Raw genomic sequence first — 23,605 nt, forward strand, 5'->3', positions numbered from 1 at the left:
TTTCTGTTTCTGTGTAATCTCCATTTTTCCTCTTATCTGGACCATCTCACAGTTCTTGTTCTGGCTTCTTCATTGCCTCCCTCTTTAATTTTATCTACACCATCTTTTCCTCTACATAATTTTCTTTGCTGCAGTAATGTGATCCACATCACACATCCTTGATATATGTATGATGCAAGCAAATGCTTAACATTCCCCTGACACCTTCTTGTTTCCAGGCAGGTAACACAGCTCTCCACCTTGCGTGTCAGAATGGTCACACCCAGAGCTCCAAGGTTCTTCTCCTGGGAGGATCCAGGCCAGACAGCAAGAACAATGTAAGTCTCCAGCAGAGCTTTGGTGGAGCTTCCACTATCCAGACTTAGTGAGATGGATGCAGAGCCAGTGTGTTGTTATTCACAGTGCCACTTGGTTTTCAGAATGTTACACTGGCAGCAACACTGGGTTGATGTGAATAAATTTGAGGTGCTTCCGGGTAACTGTGTAGCCAGAATATCACTTTACATGTTTTTGTTTGTTTGTCTGTGTTTATTGTTGTTTGATTTATTGTCTTAGCAGTAGACAGCCTTAGACAGCTAGATTGTTGAAAGTTTCACTCGCTTTCAATAAGTAGCCAGTGAGTACTGTTGAATCCTTCTGAATTACTATTAAAACTACAATTAAAACCACATCAGTAGTAAACAAATTAGATGAATGAAGACACTTGTGACTTATCAGAGAATGGACATGGGGTTTCTGACGGTGTTAGTGGCAGACTTTGAGTGGAGGTGAGAGGCCTCTGTGGACCATCCCACAGATACTTGATTTTGTGTCTGTGTCAGATTGTGTTGTGCTGGGGATGGCTACTGCCATCAAGGAGTGTCAATACTGTGGGGCTGGGGTGATTGGTCTGGTCTCGGGGGGTACTACATGTCTAAGTAACGTCCACATGAATACCAGGTCCAAAAGTTTCCTAGCAGAACATTAAGTTGTCACAAGATAGTCAATTATATTTACTTCTCCTGTCATGGTCAGAATGTTGTGGCTGATCGGTGTGTATACAGGTGGATAGGCAAACACAGAATGTCTTTATATACAGCTTGGTCATCAATTATTTTAACCCTCCTGTTATCCTTGGGGTCAATTTGACCCCATTCAGTCTTCATCATTCAAAAAATAACAGTTGACTTTTGTTGTTTTGCTTCATATTTGATGACTTTTCCTAATTTGATGGGGACAACTGGTTAAGCATAAAATTATCATGATGATATTTTTTCAATGTGCTGAACTGAATTAGTGTTCGTCTGCAATCAGTTTTACCCCAACTTTATTTCCCCTTTCCAATACACAAGTATTACAATTATGTTCTTTAAAAGATTTGATACTTTGTGCCAACATTTAATTTTGACCCGAGTGCTTTATGATTTCTTGTAAAATTACTGATCAGGAATATATTCTTTTAGGCAGGGGATACGTGTCTGCATGTAGCAGCTCGCTACAACCATGTGGCTATGATCCGCATCCTACTGGGAGCCTTTTGCTCTGTGTCAGAGAAGAACCAGGTAACGTGTTGATTGTCTCGTAGCTTTATCCAGTACAGACTACTTTGATGTGAACATTGAGAACTTATTTTACCAATATCAATATGAGTTCAGTCACTCGTATTTTAAATATTGCTTCATCAGAACTTGTCTTGTTGTGCCACGTTTTTAAGCTTTATTTACATCATTCCTCTTTTATTAAACCAAATTTAGTTTGATGCTATAAATTGTGTTTGCATTTAAAATGTGTTTTCCACAGTACACATGAGTATCTGTGCAATAATCAGATGTTTTTAATACCCACTCTGACCATAGTCTTGTTCTGTGACCCTGCAGGCTGGGGACACTCCGCTACACGTTGCAGCTAGTCTGAATCATAAGAAGACTGTACGTTTGCTGCTGGAGGCTGGGGCAGATGGTCACATCTGCAACAATGTGAGTGAATATGCTCTACATGGTCATGTCCCCAAAGTGTGCTCTGCCGACAAATCAATACCTTGACACTGTAGGTCACAGGTTGAACCCAGTTTTCGTTTCATCTCCTTCCCACCTCTGTCATCTACATACTTATTACCTACTTTTTATCTACTATAAAAAAAAACTGCGGGATTACAAAAGGAAAACTTTTACGTTCGAACTCAGTACGAACCTATTTATTTTGCAATCAGTGTTTTAATTGAGGACTAGTTTGTTCTGAGTGCAATAAGAAAGTAGTAAAACGACTGTCACATGATCTTTTTAGACCAATATAGTGGCCACATTCAGTAAACAGTCATAGTATAATGAATATATATATAATTCTATATTATATATAGAATTATTCCAATAATAATCAGAATAATAATGAAGGAGTGGATGGGAGATCTATAATGAGGCTGATATATTTTTATGGGTGTCTCGGGCCCCTGCCAACCCACTGGGGACTGGCCTGTGTCGGATTGTAAAATAATGTGGTATATTTTTGAAAGAACTTTATTTTTTGGATGGATGTTAGGTTTGAAGTTGGTCGGGGTAGATCTAAGTTAATGGTTTTGATATAGTATTTTGCTTGAATTGATGATTTAAGTTGAAGTTATTCCAAGAACTGGTTGCTCCTGATGCTGTACTCCTGGACCAAGTGAGTTTATGGGACCAGTGTGTTGTTATGGATTATGTGTTATACTGTTAGTGTGGTATGCCTTTTTGTGACCATGTGGGGAGGTGAAGTGTTTTTTTTTTTTTTTTTTTTTTATTCCTGAGAAAGTCAGGATTATTCCAGAGTGGTGTGAATTTGGAGGGACCCAATGTAGAGTTTGTGACTTGAATGAATTTCCACCAGGCTGTCAGAGTTGCTGATATTGTTGAAGTTTTGAAACATTGATGTTGCTTAATTGTCTGACTGAGGAAGGGGAGATCTGAGATAGTGATGTTACTGCAAATTACCTGTTCTATGTCCAGCCAAGTACTGTCTGATTGATGAAGGTGGATCCATTTAAGTATGTGTTGGAGTTGGTTTGCCAGGTAATAGTTATAAAAATTTGGTGCTGTAAGTCCTTTGTGTGTTTGTGGTTTCTGTAAGGTTGTGTGCTCGATTCTTGGCATTTTTGTTTTAAAATCTTGTTATAATCAAATTCAGTAATTTGAATCATGATATGCTTGGTTGAGATGGGATCGTTGTAAAACGGTAAGTAATTTTCGGGAGTATTGTCATTTTCATCAATGCTATGCAGCCTAATAATGAGAGCGGTAGGTCTATCCAGCGGAAGAGACTGTCAAATACTCATTTCAGTAATGCTGTGTAATTTAGACTGAGCCACTCTGATAGCCTGGAGGAAATGTTGATACCCAGATATGTGATGTGATTCGTGTATATTGGAATGGGAAGTCTTTGTTGCTGTATAGTGGGAGAACTGAGGATTTTTGCCAGTTAATGGAGTAATCAGAGATCTCAGAAAATGATTCAGTGGTTTTAATTGTCTCATGAAGGGATGTGTGGGAGTTTTGTAGAAAGAGGATGTCATCGGCATAAAGACTGACTTTGTATGTTCTGTGATTGGAGTCCTTTGATGGTGGTGTTTTGGCGTATGGCTGTGGCTAGGGGTTCAATTAATATTGTAAATAAGAAGGGAAAGAGTGGGAATCCTTGCCTAGTCCCCCTGTGATGTGTGAATGGTTGGGAAGTTGAAGGTGCTGTGTATAAAATTTTGTATGCTGTATTCATGGTTGGTGGTGGCTTTGTTTTATTTCAGTGGTGAGTCTTATGAAGAGTGGGGTGAGAATGGGCCAGAAGTGCTATTTGTGCCATTTTTGTCTCTGAAGAACTTTCAAATGTTCTGACTTAATATAGATACGAAGCAACAGACAAATGTGTCTTTTAATAAAAAGCGTGGCCTTCATTGGTGGATCACTGGTACCAAAATGACCCAATACTCAAAAATTCTTCTGTATTTTTAAGGAACCAGTCAATTTAAAGTTTTTAATTTCTGTTTTAGGATTTGTTTAGTATTTTGTCTGTGATTATACTAAAAGAAATTGCACTTGGAGACCTAAGAGTGATTCTTAATGCAATATTTCACAAATGCATGGGGTGTCCAAAAACTTTTTTTCCACCACTGTACATGCAAGCATCAGACTTAAATTCTGGAGTACTTTCACTTGAATTATCTCAAAATCTCAGATCATCTCCTTCTATAGTGGTTAAACAGCACCCATCTTGAAAAAAAGGTGCTGGCAACAATTTATCTCAATGGATCAAATCCTAATATTCATGTTATGGACACAAATGCACATTAGCGCCTTTGTTAGTTTTAAAATGTATATAATCTGAATGTTTTTAAATTTTAATTGGTAGATTGCAGGGCTTAAACAGCATATTCTGAGCACCATTTTCTCTGTCTTGACTTGGTTTCTGCAGACTGGTCAAACAGCTTTGGACCTTGCCAGAGAACACAACAACCCAGATGTGGCTCTTCTTCTGACTAAAGCTCCCCAGGTAAAGTATTTCAGTAACTCCATGTCTGACTAGCACAGGACTACTCAATCAAAACACATACTTACAGATAACATTCAAACTTAGAGTCTGTTAAAGGCTATATACATGAAATGCTGAAGCAAGGGTAACTAGACTTTCAGAGTGTCTTCAAGACATTCGGTCACTCATCAAAGTAACTTCTTCAGTTAAAGTCTGTCAAAGGCTCTTAACCCAAGTCTGCTTTTTATAGCGTAAATTGTGTAATATTCAGGGTTCTTTCCTTGTTTTTTATAAAGTTAATACAGTTTGTATTATTTTGCAAAAGCCTTTCATACAGCATTATGTGACGAGAACGAGGTGATCGTGTTCTAGTTTAATTCGCTAATTCCTTATTGTCTCCTGTGTTTGGATGTGTTCAGGTGCAGAGTTTTGTACGTGGAAGGAATGTGAGGAAGAGGAGAGACAAGTTGAAGGCAGAGGGTAGAGCTCAGTCTGTGCCCAGAGATGAGATGTTACCCTGTAAGGTAAATGCTGGGCTGCTGTGTCAAAGAATCTGTGTTTAAATTTTAAACAGGCACAAGTACAGAAATGGAAGGCATAGCATATAACTGCATCAATCTCATATAATGTTGACATCATGTGGTGTTTAACTATTTAGACATATGCAGACAAAAAACAGAAATGGTACGAATAAGTACAAGCAGAACCAGCTATATACCTAACTGGACTGAGGTAAATTCAAGCTGATTTGACAGAAAATAAATATCCAAAATGACTTCCCATGATACCCCATTATTACACACACAGTCAACTCATGCGCATTGTTACTCCTTATGTTGCAGAAGTAACATGAGAACCAGGAGGATCCTCAACAAACACCACAGTTATGACCACTTCAAGCCCAGTACACACCCTAAAAATAAAACAGACAACCATACGAAGTGTAATGTAGTGTCTGTGTGTTCACTGTACTAAGGAATCCATATGTACTATACATCAGAGAAACAAAACCATTTCAATAACTCATAAGAAGTTAAATGCCTGACTCCTAGCAGTGTGTTTAAAACTGAAGAAGGCTTTGATGTGAAACTTCAACAAACTCAGGGAAGTCCAGTTTTCATACAGATAATTACTACTTCATTGATTTGAATGTACTAATATTTATATTATTAATTATCTACTAATAAGAATTAATGTATGTTCGACAACAATTGCGATTTTATTCAACTGTCACTACACAGTTCGTATACAGTCCTGCTCACCATTATTGGCACCCATGATGTTTAAATACATAATGTGGAATATCGTCTGAAAAAAATCAATCATGTGAAACATTTCTTTTCTACAGAGAACTCGTGTTTGATACAAAAGAGCAAATGATAAACAACAATTTAAAACAATAAACAATGGGAGGAAAAAATAGAAAAACTTAAAGCTTGCTGTGTCACTGGTATTGGCACCCTTTGCTAAAAATCAGTATGGAAACACATAACTCACCTGTGGTAAATCAAAAATGAGAATCACCTGTGATAAATTGCTTGTGCCCATGTGACATGAATTAGCCAATGAATGATAACTTCTGTGTTTTAAAAAGCCATCTGTTATCCCCTGTTCATTTGTCACAAAGGAGCTGTCTGAGGAAATCAGAAGTGTGATAATTAGCAAACACAAGACCTCCAAAGGATATAAGACCATCTCCAAAGACCTTGGTATCCCTGTTTCAACAGTGCGTAATGTTATTAAGAAGTTTGCCATGCATGGAACTGTCAAGAACCTCCCTGGACGTGAGGGGAAGAGAAAAATTGATCAGAGAAGTCTTTGAATGTTGGTGCGAATGGTGGAAGAAACACCACGTCAAACATCCACAGGTTCCTAAGGCCAACCTAGAACAGTCTGGAATCATGGTTTCAACAAGTACCATATGTCGCACACTAAACCAAACAGGGCTTCGTGGGCGAAGGCCAAGGAAGACACCATCACTGAGGAAAACGTATAAAAAGGAACGACCAATCTTTGCCAAAGAGGACCTGGACAAACCACAATCCTTATGGGAATGTTCTGTGGACAGATGAAACAAAAATAGAGCTTTTTGGCAATGCACACCAACAGTGTGTTTACAGACGGTGCAATGAAGCCGACAAAGAAAAGAACACCCTACTAACAGTTAAGCATGGTGGAGGACCCATAATGCTGTGAAGCTGCTTTGCTGCATCTGGTACTGGAGGCCTTGACTGTATCACAGCACTCATGAAATCAGAGAATTATCAAGAGATTATAGAGCGAAATGTCCTACCCAGTGTAAGAAAACTTGGTTTGAGTCGAAGATCATGGGTCCTCCAGTAAGACAAAGACCCAAAGCACACACCCAAAAGCACGCAGGAATGGTTGAAGAGGAAAAAATGGACTGTTTTAAAATGGCCAGCAATGAGTCCTAATCCCAATCCGATTGAAAATATTTGGTATGAGCTGAAATCTGCCATTGAAGAAAAGAAACCTGGAAACGTTCAAGAGCTTGAACAATTTGCAAAGAAAGAGTGGGAGAAAATACCAGCTGAGAAGTGCAAGAAGCTTATAGATGGCTACCAGAAATGTTTGGAGGCTGTCATCACTGCCAAAGGCTGTGCAACCAAATATTAAAGAGGGGGCCATCATTGCTGCACATGCTGTTTTTTCTGTCTCTTCTTTGAAATAACAGTATGTAAGATGAAAAAACATTTTCTTTGTTAAATTACTTTGGACCTCTATTTAAAAGATCCTGATGATATAAGTTTGGTACATTTATAGAGATACAAGATATTGTAGAGGTTATGCAAACCAAATGAAGGGGTGCCAATAATGGTGAGCAGGACTGTATCTATTTAGTTGTATATATTTTTGTTTTGGAACGGCCGATACAAATGTTGTGGAAGGACCTGAAGCATCAGTTCATGTGAGGAAACTCACCAACATCTAAGAACTGAACAGTTCCGTATTGAGGAATGGACTAAAATTCCTTCAAGCTGCTGTCAACCATTGATCAGCAGTTACTGGAAATGTTTAGTTTCTGGCATATCACAGCACATACTGAAAACAAGGGTTTACATAATTTTGCACCTCACAGATATGAACAAAGAATTAAAACTTATTTGTTTGGGTAGTGTTTTTGAAAAGCCACTGAAAATTACAAATAATTTTGCTTTCTTTTACATATTAAAACACTTAAAGGCTGAAAAAATAAACCAAGTACAGAAGTGCCAAAAACAGCAGTTTCTCAAATGAAAGGAACAGGAAAAAGCTCTAAGAAATCTTTTCCTGCCCATTTTTTCCTGCAGGAAAGTGCATCTGCTGCTGATGACACGCAAAGCAGTGACCAAGCTGCTTGCAAACGCAATGAGGTGACAGAGTCAAAAACTAGAAGGGGAAAGAACAGGAAAGACAAAGAAAAAGTAAGGCAATGGATTTTAATATGGAGAAGCTAGAAGTAGCTGCTTTAAATATCTATAATGTTCATTCTTCTGCTATCTTCAAATGGAAACTGGAATATTTAATAGCTGATCAGGTGATGTTGTTGTTGCAGCCCTCTTTGTCAGACCCCCTCTGCTGCAGGGAGACCAGACACAGTGAAGCCTTCCACAGGAGGAAAGGTAAACTGCATGGAGCCTCCCCTCATGGATCCATCCCTCCTCACAACTATAAAGCCTATCAGCTCTACACACTTTACCGTGGCAAGGATGGCAAGATCATGCAGGTAAGGATTCTCCCATGTTCAATCAAAATGACTGTTCCTGTTGTCTTACATTCTTTATTTTATGGTAGAGCTCTATAATAGTAAATAAAAACAGAATTCAGTTATTTGTAAACCAATTAAACTCTTTGTGTTTGGTAGGGACAATGATTTGATACTTGTGTGTTATATTGTTCTATGGAAAATAAATTCTTATGTTTAATTTGTTGTCAGCAATATGTTTCAAAAGGCTGGGGCAGCAGATTAGTCACATGATTGAGTATTGGACTTTCAAAAATCGATTCTGGTCTGCAGGATCCCATGCATTGTCAGTTATTGGTAATATTGTTGATTTGGACCAGTTGATTGAGTAGTCAGAGGGCTGAGAACTTTGAGATACCGTTATATAGTTCCTGTAATGATATTTGAGGTTGTTACAAATAAAAACATCATCATCGTATAAATTGGTCTTATGTTCAGAAACAGGTGAGTGGATACCATGGATATTGGTGTTCTGACATGTTGCTGATGTGAGTGGTTCGATGAATATAGCCAATAGTAGAAGAGAGAGGGGGCATCCTTGTCTGGTTCCCCTCTGTAGAGTGAAGCTTTGTGATATGATCCCATTTGTGGTGACTGTAGCCACAGTACAGAAACTCAGTGGATAAATGGCTCTACAAAGCCAAAATTGTGGAGGGTAGCAAAGAGGAAAGACCAGTTAACTTTGTCAAAGGCTTTTTCAACATTGAGTGATACAAGAATGGATTCTGTGTCTCTGTGCTGCGACATGCTGATCAGTTTAAGGAGCCTTCTAATGTTATTAGTAGATTGCCGGCTTCTGATAAAACCTGTTTGGTCATTGAGGATTATTGATGAGATTAATTTCTCTCGTCTATACACTAGTGCTTTGGAAATAATTTTGATATCAGCATTGATCAATGACAGATGGCAATTGCTGGAGGGGAGTATTGTATCTTTATCTGGTTTTAAATGTAATTTATTTGCAGCAATATTCATTTGGGCTCTTATGCAACCTGTGTTTTTGATCCCCTGAGGAATAAAGGGTCCAGAGCTGACTAGAAATTTTTCATGAATCCAGCAGGAAACCCATCCTGTGCAGGAGCCTTGCCTGCATTGTCAATGAAATAAGTCCATTAAATGCAAGTTCAAGCTCTACCTAAGAAAAAAACATTTACTAACAAAAAAAAAAAAAAAAAAAGTTATATGGAAACTCAGTTGTTATTTTCCTATTGTGTTTTGTATTCTGTAAACACAGTCATCATTCCCACAACATTCCTCCTACAGAAATGTACATTTCCACATGCCCAGGATACCATTGACCTGAGGGTTGATTTGAAAAAGTGCAGCTAAATGCTGCTATTTTCACTCGAGCTAAAAGAAGCACTAAAGGGCTTTGTATATGAAAGCTAAAAATACATTTTAGCAAATGTAGTTCTTCAGTGTTAAAAGGACTGAAAAACATGTTTATCCAAAATGACATGCTCAAGCCCTGAATCAATCAATTATAGGCTTCCAAAGGTTATGTGTCAGGAGTGTGTGGAATACCTTGCCACTTTCACTGTCATTCAGCGTGTCCAGTTTAATATACTGTAGTCTTGAAGCATTAATGAAGGAAGAGATTTTTGAAGAGAGTTTGAGAGAGTTTTGCTGTTCTATTCTTCTTTGGCTGAATGCCATGTTGCCAGGGTGTAATGGTTTGGTATGCTCTACAGATAGTAAAACCTCCTTAAGCAAATCATGTGACATTAAGCTGTATATTCAATAAACCCTGACTACTGATAAAACACTGCATCAAAGAATAAGTTCAAGAAGAGTAAATTAACCAGTTGAAGTGAGAACAGTCTGTGGAGCTCCTATATTTGTCTGATAACCACATCCATTTTTGTTCTTCTTGATCTTCTGAAACAACTCAAAAGTGAAACTTTAACTTCCTAAAATGTTCATAACAAAGTTAGAACTTTTTCTGTCAGGCCCTTTTTTTAACAGATTACTATTGTTAAAGCTAATGCTTGTTTTTTTTTCCAGAAAGGCAATGGAGGCATGAGTCTGGGTCACTAGTGTTTACTGATGATGTGACACAAAACAAGTTGCTGGTTAAATTGTAGGGAATTCGTTTTGTATGGATATAATGTGTGCTTAGATTTTGCCACCAAATGAAGCAGTGATGATATGATGTACACTTCACAGCACAGATGGACAGTAATATGCTGTTGGTCTGTTGCTTGCTGCCAGAATGACTCCACAAGGCCTGGTCTACTGACCTCTTTACAGCGTCTTTCATGCATTGAACACTTGGACTACACACTGCCATTTTCTACTTCAAAATGTCAGAGTTTCCTCATGAAAAATGGACAAACACCTTCTGACCAGTGTCTGTGTTGCAGGCTCCTTTAAATGGCTGCCGCTGTGAGCCTCTCATCAATAAACTGGAAAACCAGCTGGAAGCTACAAAGGAGGAGATGAAGACAGAGATCCATACAGTCCAAGATCTAATGAACAGCAAGATGGGGCAGCTGGATCGCAAGAACAAACACCAGGTAATATACACGTTTTCACAATGTAGCTCACTGCATGTGCTCCACAGAAAAAAGGATTCTGAAAAGTCACCAACAAGGAGAAATGCAAGCAAAAATATGTTTATTTTACCCAAACTATGAAGTCTCCCTAAATCAAAACTAAACTAAAATGTAGCTAAAAACAGCAGCTTTGGCTTAATTTCCCTCTGGAGCCACACACACATGCATAGTACACACTCTCCCAGTACTGTAGGACACTACTGATTCAAGAGTTGTTCATGCATGTACTCTGAGCATCACTGCTGACTGAGAGAATACAATTGTGAACATTATACAGCTGACTGACAAAAAAAAATTACTGAGCCATTCAGAATAAATAAAACATTATTGTGTGATTTGCTGGCTCTCTGGTGCATCTTTCTTTGTCACTCACTGTTCTAGCTGTAGAGGTTCTGCCATTCGAGAAGAATGCAAAGTGCTTTGGTGCAGGTACATTAGATAAAATAACTAATGAGTTGTATCGTGCATATTAATATAAAGCACAGGACGGTATGTGAAGTTTTATTAAAGAAATGTAGTGGGGAAAATGAATAAGTAAATATGCCATTAGTTCAGCTTTAATGTCTGTCATCACCGTTATCTTTTATTTGATTTTGTGTTGTGGTTTTTAATAATAAATTCACCCCCAAAATTGAATGTGCTGTCAGATCCGGGCTCTTGACAAGATGACGTTGGAGAGAGTGTCAGCAGAGAAGAGCGAGTGTCTGCAGAGGATTGAGCAGCGGGCCCTGCAGGAGCGGCAGGAGGCAGAGAAACGACAGGTAACGCCAGCAACAAGTGTGCAAATCTGAATCATTATAGTCTGACACCAGTGATTCTGTGGTGAGCACTGATGCTACCCGGCAAGAAGGTCTGGGTTGAAGTCTGACTCGGGCATTTGTGAGTGGAGTTGCATGTTCTCCCTATTTCTGCGTCGGTTTCTCCAGGTACTCCAGTTTCCTCCAACATTCAAAGACATACTCGTTAGGCTAATTGGTGACACTAAATTGACCCTAGGTGTGGGTGTGAGTGTGAATGGTTTTTTGTCTCTGTGTTAGCCCTGATATAGGCTGGTGACCTGTCCAGGGTGTACCCCGCCTCTCGCTTGATGACAGCTGGGATAGGCTCCAGAAACCCCTGTGACACTAATGAGGATAAGCAGTAGTAGAAGATGAGATGATTCATTATCAAATTTTTTTTCATCCAAAATCAAGGACTGAAGAAACATTTTTTATTTGTTCCTAACCAAATTTTATTGTCTTTTCTAAATTGCATTTGAATATCCTTGATGAGTTTCTGGGTCGCATGGTGAAGGGCTGAGGATGATTAGTGTAAGGGTGGAGTCTCCACAGAAGACAGGAAAGCAGTCACAGTAGCAGGCTACAACGCAACAATAAGTTTTTATGGAAGAACTCCTACTTAAAAACACTAAAAAAAAAAAGTATATATGGAATCATGGTCAATATAATATTTTTTTGACAAAAAAAAAAATCAAAAGACACTCTTTACTTTGTCAAAGTACAGATATCTATAAAGTAATATCAAATATATCATCTGGCCACAGTCCTTTTCCTCGGTTCCAAACTGCGCAAACTCTGTCAGGTTGCACATGGAAACACTCTGCATATTTACCACGTCTTCACTAAACTGCATAGCTTTCAGTCATGTGAAGAGTGATAAATGTCTTCCAGACCAAATAACTGCCTTCAAGTTGACCTTGGAGTCTCTCACATGCCTTTGGGTTAACTCTAGCTGACATTTAGTATTATAATCTTTCTTCCGAACGTTGTTTTCTCTTTTCTCCCATGAAGCTTTGAAAGGTGAAGAACCTGTTCAACAGATGTTCTGTTCATAGCCTCTCCCATCTCAGCTGCTGGAGCATTTAACTCCTCCAGAGTAGTCATAGGTGTCTTGGATTCTTACTAGTTTCCTTCTTGCATGGTGACTCAGAGAGGCACATTTACACACGTGCCATGTTTCTTTTCTTAATGACGAATTTAACTGGACTCCAGGGCATGTTAATCCAAAAGCTGTTTAAAAGGGCAACTGGACTTGTGGAGTTTTTTAAAGATGTTTTGTGACTCATCCGAGTAGCTTCTTCAGTTCTAAGGGATTGACAGTGGGAAGTTGGAAATTGGTTTAAATAGGAAACTCTGTGGGTAAAAGCATCAGAAACTTGCTTGACTTGTTTCTGTAAGAACCAAATGGTTGGTTGACTTGGTTCTCATAGAAACAAGTCAGGCAAATTTCTGATGGGTTATCAAAGTTATTCCTTCAATAACTTGGATTCTTTTGTATCCATCCCCCGACTCATACTTTTTAGTAAACTGATCTTTTGTGCTCGTATTGTTTTAAGTGATAGCTAGGAATACTGATTGACCAGTCTTTATAATACAGACACTACACTAACTAACTATAACTATAACTATAACTATAACTATAACTATAACTATATCAAAGTACCAGTTGTCTGGACATTTGTTTACTTTCTAAGGGGTGAATGTTTTTGCAGTTTTACATGATATACTTTTAATTATTTGACATTACTTTGTTGAAATCTGTTTTCACTTTCACAGAAAATAGTTTTTATTGTAAATTCTTGTCACAAAAGTCAAATTATATTAACAATGAGTCCATTTATAAAAGCATTGTGAGGGGTGAATAGTAATAAGTATAAGCTCATTTAACAGCACAGCAGTGATCAATAGTTGTTTACTTCTGGATTACAGAAAAGATAAACGCAAGGAGCACATAATTGGATGCTGGTTATGTGATATGCCTGTGGATGGAGTTCCATTTACACAGATTAATATGGCATCAACATTCTTTCTAAACTGAAATGATGAAATCATTTAACTGCTGGAAATTCAGTCAGTGATAGTTGCTTCTCTGTGTGGCTGTATGTTTCCTGCATTTAGGCATCTCTAGTCAGCGAGCTGAAGAACTGGTGTCTTTCCAAACTGCAGAACATGGAGGTTCGCTTCACGGGGGACCCCGGTGGCACCAAGCTACAGCACTCTTCCTCCACGGTCATGGGTCTGAATGAAGCAGAGGGGGCTGACCTCACTGTGCTGCCTGCTGGACAGGAGGGCGCCTTCCAGTGCCTGGAGCTCCATGACAGCCCTGCACTACTGGAGCCCATCCAGGCAGAAGCTAGCATGGCGGAGGCCACATCGGCCAACCACTACTTTGTGGTTCATGTAGAGAGCTCTCCAGGTAATAACTCAAAAAAAAAAGAGCAAACCAGACTTGAAAGCTAAATATTCAGTGATGAAGTCAGTTTCATGTTCTTTCTCAGATTGTTCGTGTACTCATATAGTAGCTTCATAACAATAAAGATTCTTCATGTCATATATTTATCTGGAAAAAAGGTGGTACTGACTGGAAACGTGAAATTAAGTAGTCTGAAATGACTTCGCTGGTACTATGTATGTATCAAAGACTGATATATTCTTGAATTATGGAGCATAGTTCTCAATGTATGCAATGTTTCCTTCTGTTGTGAATGTTTCAAAATAACAGTAGATATATGTGAACTGTTTAAAACAAAATCAGACCTAGTAGGTCTGGGCATAAGAGACAGGAGGGTTGGTTTTAGTCCTTTTCTGAAGGCCTTTTCTTGAGGCCACATATCACACTTATCCAGCCATGAGCCTCAAAGTGCCTAGGATGCTCCTTTCCTGCCAACAGCCATCAGACTCCACCACAGCACATTACCAAAAACCTCCCACCTCCACTGACTGCACCTAAAATATACACCAAATCAAACTGTATAGAATTCCCCGGCACGTGTACTGTAGTCATAGTTCTATACAGAGCTTGCACATACCAAAGATTCTGCACATATAGATCGATGTATGACTCCACTGGGTGTACATGTTCATTATTTTTATTCCTATTGTTATTTTCATAGGAGAGGTTAACACTCACTGACAGGCCTCTTCATTAGATACACTAGTGAGTACGAACAGTCAGCACTAAATCTTAGCTTGAAGAAGGTTCTGTTATTCAGCATTTGTTTCAAATAATTCAAGAGAGCGCTGACTCAACTGATTACCACCATTCTGATGCTCTTTCAACACAAACTGAACACTTGTGCAGTCATGAAGGACAGGGCATTTAGTACCAATGCAGATGACTTTGTTTTCTTGTTCTTGTTCGGATGCTGCTGTCTCACTTGGGATTTCTCCATGCTCATTAAAGATGTATCTCACATCTCATCTAAATCTAACAAGAGCACATTTTCATGAAGCCTACTTTGCAGTTACTACATATTTATTTGTCGAACCAAATGGTCTTTGTTGTGTTTATTCAAAGTATTATGCAGCAAGCTTATTAGCAGGATGGGTAATGGTCACCATGTACTGAATGATGTTCATATCTCTTTTGAACTCTAAACAGATGGTGATAAGGCTCATAATGCAGATGTCAGCTCTCCTGCAGCAGTGAAGAGCCCGCTGTCATCTGTTCAGGTGGTCCGGCCGAAGGAGCGCCCAGTGATCTGCGCTAACACCCAGAGGAATATGGACACAGATGGGTATGAAGCAAGTGGGAGAAGCCGCCACAGAGCCAGTAGCCTGTCTCCGGCCACAGAGCGCTGTATCAGCAGGACCGATAGAGGCCTCAGAGACAGAGAGCGTGGCCGCGACAGAGGCAAACACCATAAGAAGCATTCTCAGGGCAGGACTAAGTCCAGAGGGGCGGCTACAGGGAGCACAACACTAGAAGTCTTTGGAGACCAGGCCAGCGGGCCGTCCTTTGCCAGCGAGCCGTCCTTTGCCAAGGAGCGGGACAACATGCACGCCCTGGAGGTTACCCAGTACTTCTTTGAGACGGTGTCCACCCAGATGGAACGCTGGTATGAGAGGAAGGTACAGGAGGCTCGCTGGCAGGCCGATCAGAGGTCTCAGGCTGATAGAGCTGCTCTGATTGAGAGGATCACCTACTTGGAGGATGAACTGCGGATGCTGAGGACTAACAGACATGATGACTGCACCCTCTGAATCATACCACAATGGAATACACATGCTCCTATTTTACAGTTTTTTTCAAATAAATCATCCACATTTTCTGTCCTGATGGTTGTCATGGTAGCACTGGCCTGGTATGTTGACATGTGTACATAGAGTTTTTTAGTAACAAAGGCAGCTCTCCGGCACTACGTTGTAAATAAACCTAGGAATGTAAAGCTAGAGGTGTGATTTAAAGGATACACCATCACGCATTAATAGTGAAGTGTAAACTAACCAGACCCTAAATATTAACCCCATGAGCTATGTCTTTCATAAATACTGTGAGTACACTGTAGATTATAATGACAGCTGTCCAATGGAGAGGATCACAGCATAATAAGCTCTGTGTTGGTATCTGTATGCTGGAATCAGCCCTGTGGGGAACAAGCTTAACTAACACTGTATGTGAAACCCTGCTGAAGGATTTTATTTGACTGCTGATGTTTCTGAATGGTATATATGTACGGATGCGGAATTATGCACAGCTCCAATAATCAGACTTGTACAATGTTTAAATATATTTTTTTCATTAAAATTTTTTAAATGTTCTCAAATGACGCTAAATAGCATTCAAGATGCATAGTTCATTCCTTTCACTCCAGCTACATTTGTAAATCCCTTATCTTGACATAACACATGGCTGAAATCATTCCAATGAAACAGACTATAAGTGCATGATTAATCAACAGATTTGAGGTTAACTGTATCTTAGTCAGTATGGGGAAGTGTTTACAGTCAGCAGAAATGGGCAGATTAAGGTGAAGCAATACTGGATTTCACCAGAAATCAAGGAAACATGTACCCGTTTATCCCATTTGTCAACACTGTATAAATCTAGCTCTGATTCTAGACAGCTAATCCCCTGCCAGTCCTGTGTATTTGTAAAGAACAGTCCTAACATTCAAGGTGTAACTCTGAACATTTTGCATGAAGAAAGCTATTACAGTAATATTACTGTATTATTCTCTTTTTACTATAGTCACTATAGTTGTTATGGATATGACTGATGCACTGTGTGTGGTGTTGTCACAAAAAATTTTATGTGAAAAAAATGCTCATTTTGTGTCTGTGGATTCAGTAGTTCTTCTTTATTATATATAATATATGCATTTTCCAACACGTGAGCCCTCCGTCCTCACCACTGTACCACACAAGATGGAGGGTGATGTCTTCATGTCTGTTTCATCCATCCATCTATCCGTCCATCGTGGAGCCCAGCCAGAGACTTGTCATATCACTGAGACGCTTCCTTTTCTCCATAAGGGCCCTCAGTCAGTCAGTTACAGTAAAACAGACCATGGGGTGGTCTCCACTGAAAACTAGCCCAGGAAAGTGTAGAGCTGGACCTCCAGGAGCTTGTGCTGGTTAACTTTTGGCCAGTGCCAGGGACTTCTGCAGCTCCTCCAGATGATTGTTAGCTTGCGTTATCATCATGCGGATAGCATCCTGAACAAACGAGAAGAGGAATCGCAGCAGTTGTGAGCCAAACCTAAGATGCTGGAAAATTATTACAATGTCATCACACAAGCAGGATATCATCTAAGGTTTTCAGGGACTTCTATCATAAATCATGTTTATCTGACCAAATTCATCCACTAAAGATGCAGCTGAACGCTCAAATTAAACATAAAAGTTGTATATACCAGAGAGGTGCATGGAACTCAAAATGTCTCAACACAGCAGGGTTTGACTTTTTTTCTGTGTATTCTAAACATTATGCTGGGTGTGGTCTCTGTTTCCAGCAGACATGCAGTGGGTGTCCAGGTGACCTAGTCATGTAACACAAAGTGAGTACATCAATATTATCCTTGTACCTGCTCTGTGGCATTCTTATTCCTCTTGAACTCATCTCGGGCCCAGTCTCTCAAGTACTTTCTGTCTGCCTCGTCCGGTACCTGCCGTATGGCCCTCAGCATGTTCCTGTAAATCCCTAAAACCCTTTGCCTCTGTAAAAACTGAGAAACAATTCAACAATCAGGACACAGATCTGCTTTTGAAAAATGCATTGTGTGAAGTAATACATTACTTCCAAGTTTAGCAAGCAAAACATAATCCTGAAGACTAATAATTTCTGTAGGGGTTTGTGAGGGGAGCCTTATGCACTACCAGTCAAAAGTCTGGACAAAGCTTCCGATTGAATGTTTTTTCTTTAAAACCATTTCAGGTGACTACCTCATGAAGCTCATCAAGAGAATGTCAAGACTGTGCAAAGCAGCAATCGAAGGAAAGGGTGGTTATTTTGAATAACCTAAAACATGGAACATGTTTTGAATTATTTCACACTTTGCTGTTTACTAAATAGTTCCATATGTGTTTATTCATAGTTTAGTTTTGATGTCTTCAGTGAGAATCTACAATGTAAATAGTCATGAAAATAAAGAAAAGCCATTAAATCAGAAGCTGTGTCCAAACTTTTGACTGGTAGTGTAGATAACTGCCAAAGCGTTATCAGGTCACCTCCATCTAAAGAGGGACAACAGAGGTAGCTGAATGTGCCTCTGGTGAAAGCCAGGGGAGAAGATTCAGAAAGTGTACATTAACTAGAATTACATTTCTCATCTTAAGTAAATCGTCTAGACAGTTAATATAATGTAAAGCCGTATGATCCATTACACTACGTTACATTACAGGAGCACTTAAAAGTTGAAGTTGTGGTCTTCAGCTTTCTACATATCTCAAAACATTAGAAACAGAAACAACAGACAAAATAATATTTATTTATTTATGTATGTGAGAAAAAAATATATTTGTACATATCTATCTGTTGCAATTTTATTTGACTCCTTGTTTTCAGTATCTGGTGCAGCAGTAACAGCAATCTCACATCTCCAGTGACAGCAGTGCAGTTGTGAGGTGTTGGTGGGTAACAGTCATCTCAAACCTTTTCCATTTATTCACCAAATTTGTGGACTGTGGATTTGTGGACTCCAAACCCTGTAGACAAGGTTGTGTAACATTTTCCATCCTCATGAACAACAACAAAAACTCCTTTTCGGAGGTCTCCAGAACACTTCTAAACGGATCTGTATCCGTGTCCTTTGGCTTTATAATTAACTCTTGATTAACTGTAAAGGTGCATCTACGATCGATAGATCGATGGTTGGATGTTTCATGTGTTTTAGAACTGCTCGTGGGCAGTAATGAATGCTGCAGTTCTTTTAATGTGGACCCGTGTAGCATCGTTACCACCAACGAGCTGGCCTTTAATGAGTTACTAAAACGTATCTATTTATTATTGAATCATAGACTCGTTTACTATTCGTAAACAATGACAGCTGAGCGCGCATAATGGCCTGTCAAGCGCCGCCAGCACATTATCCAGGAGAGATCGCGTAACTTTAAAAATCTCACTTGAACAAATGGCAACTGGCTAGATCCGTGTACAGCTACTGAATGGGAAAATGACCTTAGCAAGTGGTCTAATATTTACATGTATTTGTTGGAGAAACCTAGCACAACTGTCACAACCTCCAGGGATATTTATCAACTTCCAATATCCCTGCAGTTGTCTCTGTTTGCAATTAAAAATATGACCCCTACCTCTATTGACACTGTGGGGAAAATAAATATGTAACAGTTCCTTATAGTTTATATTGTTTATTGCTATTGACTGCTGTCGGTATATTGGTGTACTCCCGTGCACCAAGACATTTAAATTTTCATTCCATCTAAGTCAATCGCCAATATTCATTGGACCATTTATTCACTGCCATCTACTGAGGAAACTAACTATGGCTATCTTGCGACTAGCTACCGAGCTAACACCTGGGGCGCAGGAGACGGATGTCAGCTTTTAGCGACAAACACCTGTCCTTACCTGTTTTAGAGACAGCGCTGCAGACGGTAGCCTTGTAACTGTCATCTCTGAACCATAGTTTGTGCTCTGACTGACTGTGACACAACCACAGGACACAACCTGACCAGAATCTGACCCAAGAGCCTCAGCAGCGGATGTTGTGTGACGCTACTAGCAATGTTGCCAGATCTCATGAGACAAGCGAGCAACCAGGCCTGTGAAAACAAATCCAAAACAAGCGACTTGAACTACGGACTTTTGTCAAGCCTAAATAAGCAACTACACTTTAGAAATAAGTCCCCAAAACGCGTCTCGCGACTACCAGTATGCGTAAGCAACTTTACAGAAAAACAAGCACAAAGTCGCTTATAATCAGACTTGGCAACAATGGCTACTAGCGGAAAATGTGGAGCCTTATGCTCTGGCCAAATGGTTGTTTGTCTCCCCCTGGCGGAGCGGAAGATAACAGCAGTCAGTTATTATTTATTTCCACGGTCTTTGTATATTTAGAGTTGGACTTAGAATTAGGGAAATTACTTTGTCACACTCTTAAAAAATAAACAAGTAAATAAAATCAGATTAGATTAAAATTATTATCTAGCATAATAAAAATACAGAATTACAATATGCAAGACGTGTAAAGTGATGTTTGTTGGCATTGACAATGTAAGAAGAAGTAGTTTATTATACATCAAATTCATTGAACTTACCCAAGGGGTCCCTACTTAATCTCTCCATCAGCTTGGGGGTCCTCGACCTAAAAAAATTGAAGACCGTTGCTCTAGAAGTCAGTTTATTAATCTATGAAAGACATCCTTCCTTGTCTTCTTATTCACCTGGCGGTACACACAGACGCAGGCTGCCATCTTTCTTTCTCACCAGGATGATGGGGGAGGCATAGAGGCCCCTGCTCTCCCTAATTACCTAGTCTCTAGCAGCTGGTGTATGTGCCTCAGAAAGTACAAATAAATCAAGAGCCCCGATCTCATCTTGAACTGAGCTGACCTCTGCAGTCTGAGGCATAAGGGTTGCAGTTACCTGGTTTACTTCACTCAGCACCTCGCTCCGGCAGGTAGATTCACAACCTCTGCTTGCGACAATAGGCCTATGGGACAGCGGGGCTCAAGAGTAACTGCAAACACTTCCACATTAACTACTGGAATGCAGGCAGTGCCATGGACAACGCGCACAAGGGCACGCAACATCAACAGTCCAGCAGGCAGACAATATGTGTGACTCAATGGCACAACCAAGGCAGACCCAGGGGCCCCAAACTCTGCAGAACAAGCAATAAAGACAATTTTAGTAGAGCCCCCAGGAATACAGACATGCCTTCTACACCTAAGTCTAGCTTAGCACGAGTGCGAGGAAGGACTGGGACTCAGTCAAACAACCTGGAGCCATGCTGGCAGTTGAGCTCTTGGTAACAGGCCTTAATGATTGTCATACCCAAAATACCTCGCTTGGGAATTACACAACCAAATACCTCAACATCTAGTTCCAAATAACCAAAATATGGAATGGAATGGATTGTCCAACTCATTGGCAGCTCTCAACTCCAACCAGTGACAAGATCCTGTCTATCCTGAAAGTTCTGCCTGAAGAAGCTTTCTGAGATTGCGGACACCATGGACCTTGTATCAAGAACACACTTAACACTTATACCGGCCAACTTACCCAGGGAGTGGAAGCAATTAGGCATTCTTTTAATGCATCATCATGCATGCCATAGTCTGAGCCCTGCATGCACCCACCTGTCTGCCTTGGAACACTAGGGGCGGGGGCTAGTTTTCCATTTGCTGAGAACTAGTAGCTGCTATCTGGGGTACACTGACAAAAGGATGGGGGCTAGATGGACCCCATTCGTTTCGGCACTCTCTAGAATAATGGACAGGACGCTGACGACGTCGGCATATAATGCAGCTGGTCCTGAAAACAGAAGGCTGCTGTGTAGCCAATAGTGTTTGAGTATGTGGTTTAGTTGTTTCTGCTGCTTCTGTACTAAAGTCGTTAGTGTGTAGCCCAAATAGCAGACAAAGTGTGGCTATTACTCCTGCCCACTCACATTCCCACGTAATAGCTTCGGAAGATTCTTTGAGAAGAATTCATCAAAGAGACGTGCGTCGCTCTATTCACGTGCATTACAATCCCTTCTACATGCATGAAAGTTTTTAACCCTCCTATTATCCTTGCGGTCAATGTGACCCCAATTAATGTTCTTCATTCAAAATATAACAGTAGAGTGAAGGTCAACTCACTGGTAGCAAGGGGTTATTTATGTAGTCAACAAATAAACAAAGTGCCTGACACAAAAACTTGGTCAACAAGTTTATGTAAATCATTTTCTTGAGGGTAAAATGTATTAGTAATATTTGAGGATAATAGGAGGGTTAAAACAAATTTCATCCCCCTAAAGACGCTGGTTCTGTTATCTGCCGATAACTACAGCCAGCAATTCAAAAACTATTCAAACCTGGGGATTCAGTGGTTAGAGTGGATCTCGCAGAGCGAAAACGTCACTATTCGGCACGCCCTAAACAAAGGAGAGAAAAAGCTAGGGAAATACTTTGTAGACGGCTATGCAGAAATTGACGACAAAGTTTCATGATGGAGCGAAACAGTTCCTCCGTTATTATCATGCGCCTTAAAGCCTGGCAATGCACTGTTTGGAGACAGAATTTCTCACGTTTGTCTGAGGTACACGGCGAGTGAGACTTAGCAGGTTCGTTATGTCGACCTTACATCCTTGTATCCGTACATTAACGCTTTGACTACCCTATCAGCCACCCCAAAATTATTCATCGGGGTTTTAAAGATCCATGTGAGTACTTTGGTCTGATTAAAGTTGTTGTGTATCCTCCTCAGGAATTATTTCTACCCATTTTGCCATATAAAATGGAGCGAGATAAACTGGTGTTTACGTTCTGACGTATCTGCACTGAAATAAACAATCAAACCAGCTAGCAGCCAGCATAGTGATAAAGAGAGTGCTTTATCTGGTGCCTGGATGACCCCGAATTCACAAAAGCCCTTGAAAGTGGATACTGCATAGCTGAGATAACAGAAGTCTGGCATTTTGACTAAAAGAGTGACTCTATATTTAGAGACACCTTTGTGAAAGCGGAAACACGAGGCTTCAAGTTTCCCCCATGAAGTCTCGGATGAGGCTAGCAGAAACAGGTACATCAGAGATATGCAACTCACCAGGGTATCAAGTTAGACCAAACTAAAATCATACCTAACCTCACCCTGCTAAAAGACAGATTAAGCCAAGTTGTGTCTCAACAGCTTTTGGGGTAACTTTGCACAGAGAACCAAGATCAGATCAACCTCGTCAGAAAACCTGGAGAGTTTTTCAGGTTTCTGTTTTCAGAGCAGTACGTTGTCAAGTTTTTTGCTTTTCTGAATGATGAGGTGGCTATGGTGCAATGGCAGTATGAAGACAGGTACATGCACACTCCAGAGAGAAGCAATTCATTTTCATCGCTGCATTTACCACAGCCTACGCTTGTTCGACGTACAGATTTATGGAGATGGTAGATGATCCCGAGAGGATTCTGTACTACGATACCGACAGTTTAATCTGCATCATCAGAGAGGGAGAGACCCCGCTTCTCAAAAGTAACCTGACAGAAGAGCTGAGTGGGAACAGCATTCAAGAGTTTGGGCCTAAAAGTTATGCCTGTCACACCAGAGGGGGTAAAATGTTACAGTGCATGAGGGGGATCACGCAGAACCAAGAGAGCTGTAAAGAAGTCAGTTTTGACAGCATTAAACAGCTGGTACATTCAAAATCCTGACAACAACGCCATCATTACAGTGCCTCTGCAAAACATTGTACGAGACAAAAAAAAACTTCAATCTGAAAAATTCTTTATTCCAAAAGAGGTTCAGGCCAGTGTATGGCAAAAGGCGTCTTTTACCTGGTGGGTGAACTGAACCCTTTGATTATTGAACTGAAAAATGTCAAACCCTATAGACGAGGAGGCTGAGTTTGAACCTGGATTGCAGCTGCTTTTTTGTGTGTCTGGAGGTGGGTCCCAGTGGA

General features: G+C 40.1%; 2 protein-coding genes across 7 annotated transcripts in view; one reads left to right on the forward strand and one right to left on the reverse strand.

Annotated features, from left to right (window-relative positions):
- Positions 1-16,309, forward strand: part of ankrd6b (ankyrin repeat domain 6b) — a 38,717-nt gene extending 22,408 nt beyond the window's left edge. For 5 of the 6 annotated variants that reach the window (XM_047574196.1, XM_047574197.1, XM_047574198.1 and 2 more), the window contains 11 exons: positions 219-317; positions 1,443-1,541; positions 1,857-1,955; positions 4,414-4,491; positions 4,890-4,994; positions 7,782-7,895; positions 8,027-8,197; positions 10,579-10,731; positions 11,418-11,531; positions 13,668-13,965; positions 15,151-16,309. In XM_047574196.1, the coding sequence (XP_047430152.1) occupies positions 219-317; positions 1,443-1,541; positions 1,857-1,955; positions 4,414-4,491; positions 4,890-4,994; positions 7,782-7,895; positions 8,027-8,197; positions 10,579-10,731; positions 11,418-11,531; positions 13,668-13,965; positions 15,151-15,752 (1,932 nt within the window). In that variant the 3' untranslated portion in view covers positions 15,753-16,309. The remainder of the gene's footprint in view (positions 1-218; positions 318-1,442; positions 1,542-1,856; positions 1,956-4,413; positions 4,492-4,889; positions 4,995-7,781; positions 7,896-8,026; positions 8,198-10,578; positions 10,732-11,417; positions 11,532-13,667; positions 13,966-15,150) is intronic. The other variant, XM_047574195.1, reaches the window with a different exon arrangement.
- A 525-nt stretch (positions 16,310-16,834) lies between these two features.
- lyrm2 (LYR motif containing 2) lies at positions 16,835-19,744 on the reverse strand. Its single transcript, XM_047574200.1, has 3 exons — positions 19,579-19,744; positions 17,576-17,716; positions 16,835-17,207 (listed from the first exon to the last, which is right to left on the reverse strand). Exons 1-3 carry the CDS (start codon positions 19,621-19,623, stop codon positions 17,127-17,129), a joined length of 267 nt encoding a protein of 88 aa, XP_047430156.1. The 5' UTR covers positions 19,624-19,744; the 3' UTR covers positions 16,835-17,126.
- Between the last annotated feature and the right edge of the window lie 3,861 nt (positions 19,745-23,605).

Source organism: Mugil cephalus, chromosome 21 (genome assembly GCF_022458985.1).
Source record: "Mugil cephalus isolate CIBA_MC_2020 chromosome 21, CIBA_Mcephalus_1.1, whole genome shotgun sequence".
NCBI lineage: Eukaryota > Metazoa > Chordata > Actinopteri > Mugiliformes > Mugilidae > Mugil > Mugil cephalus.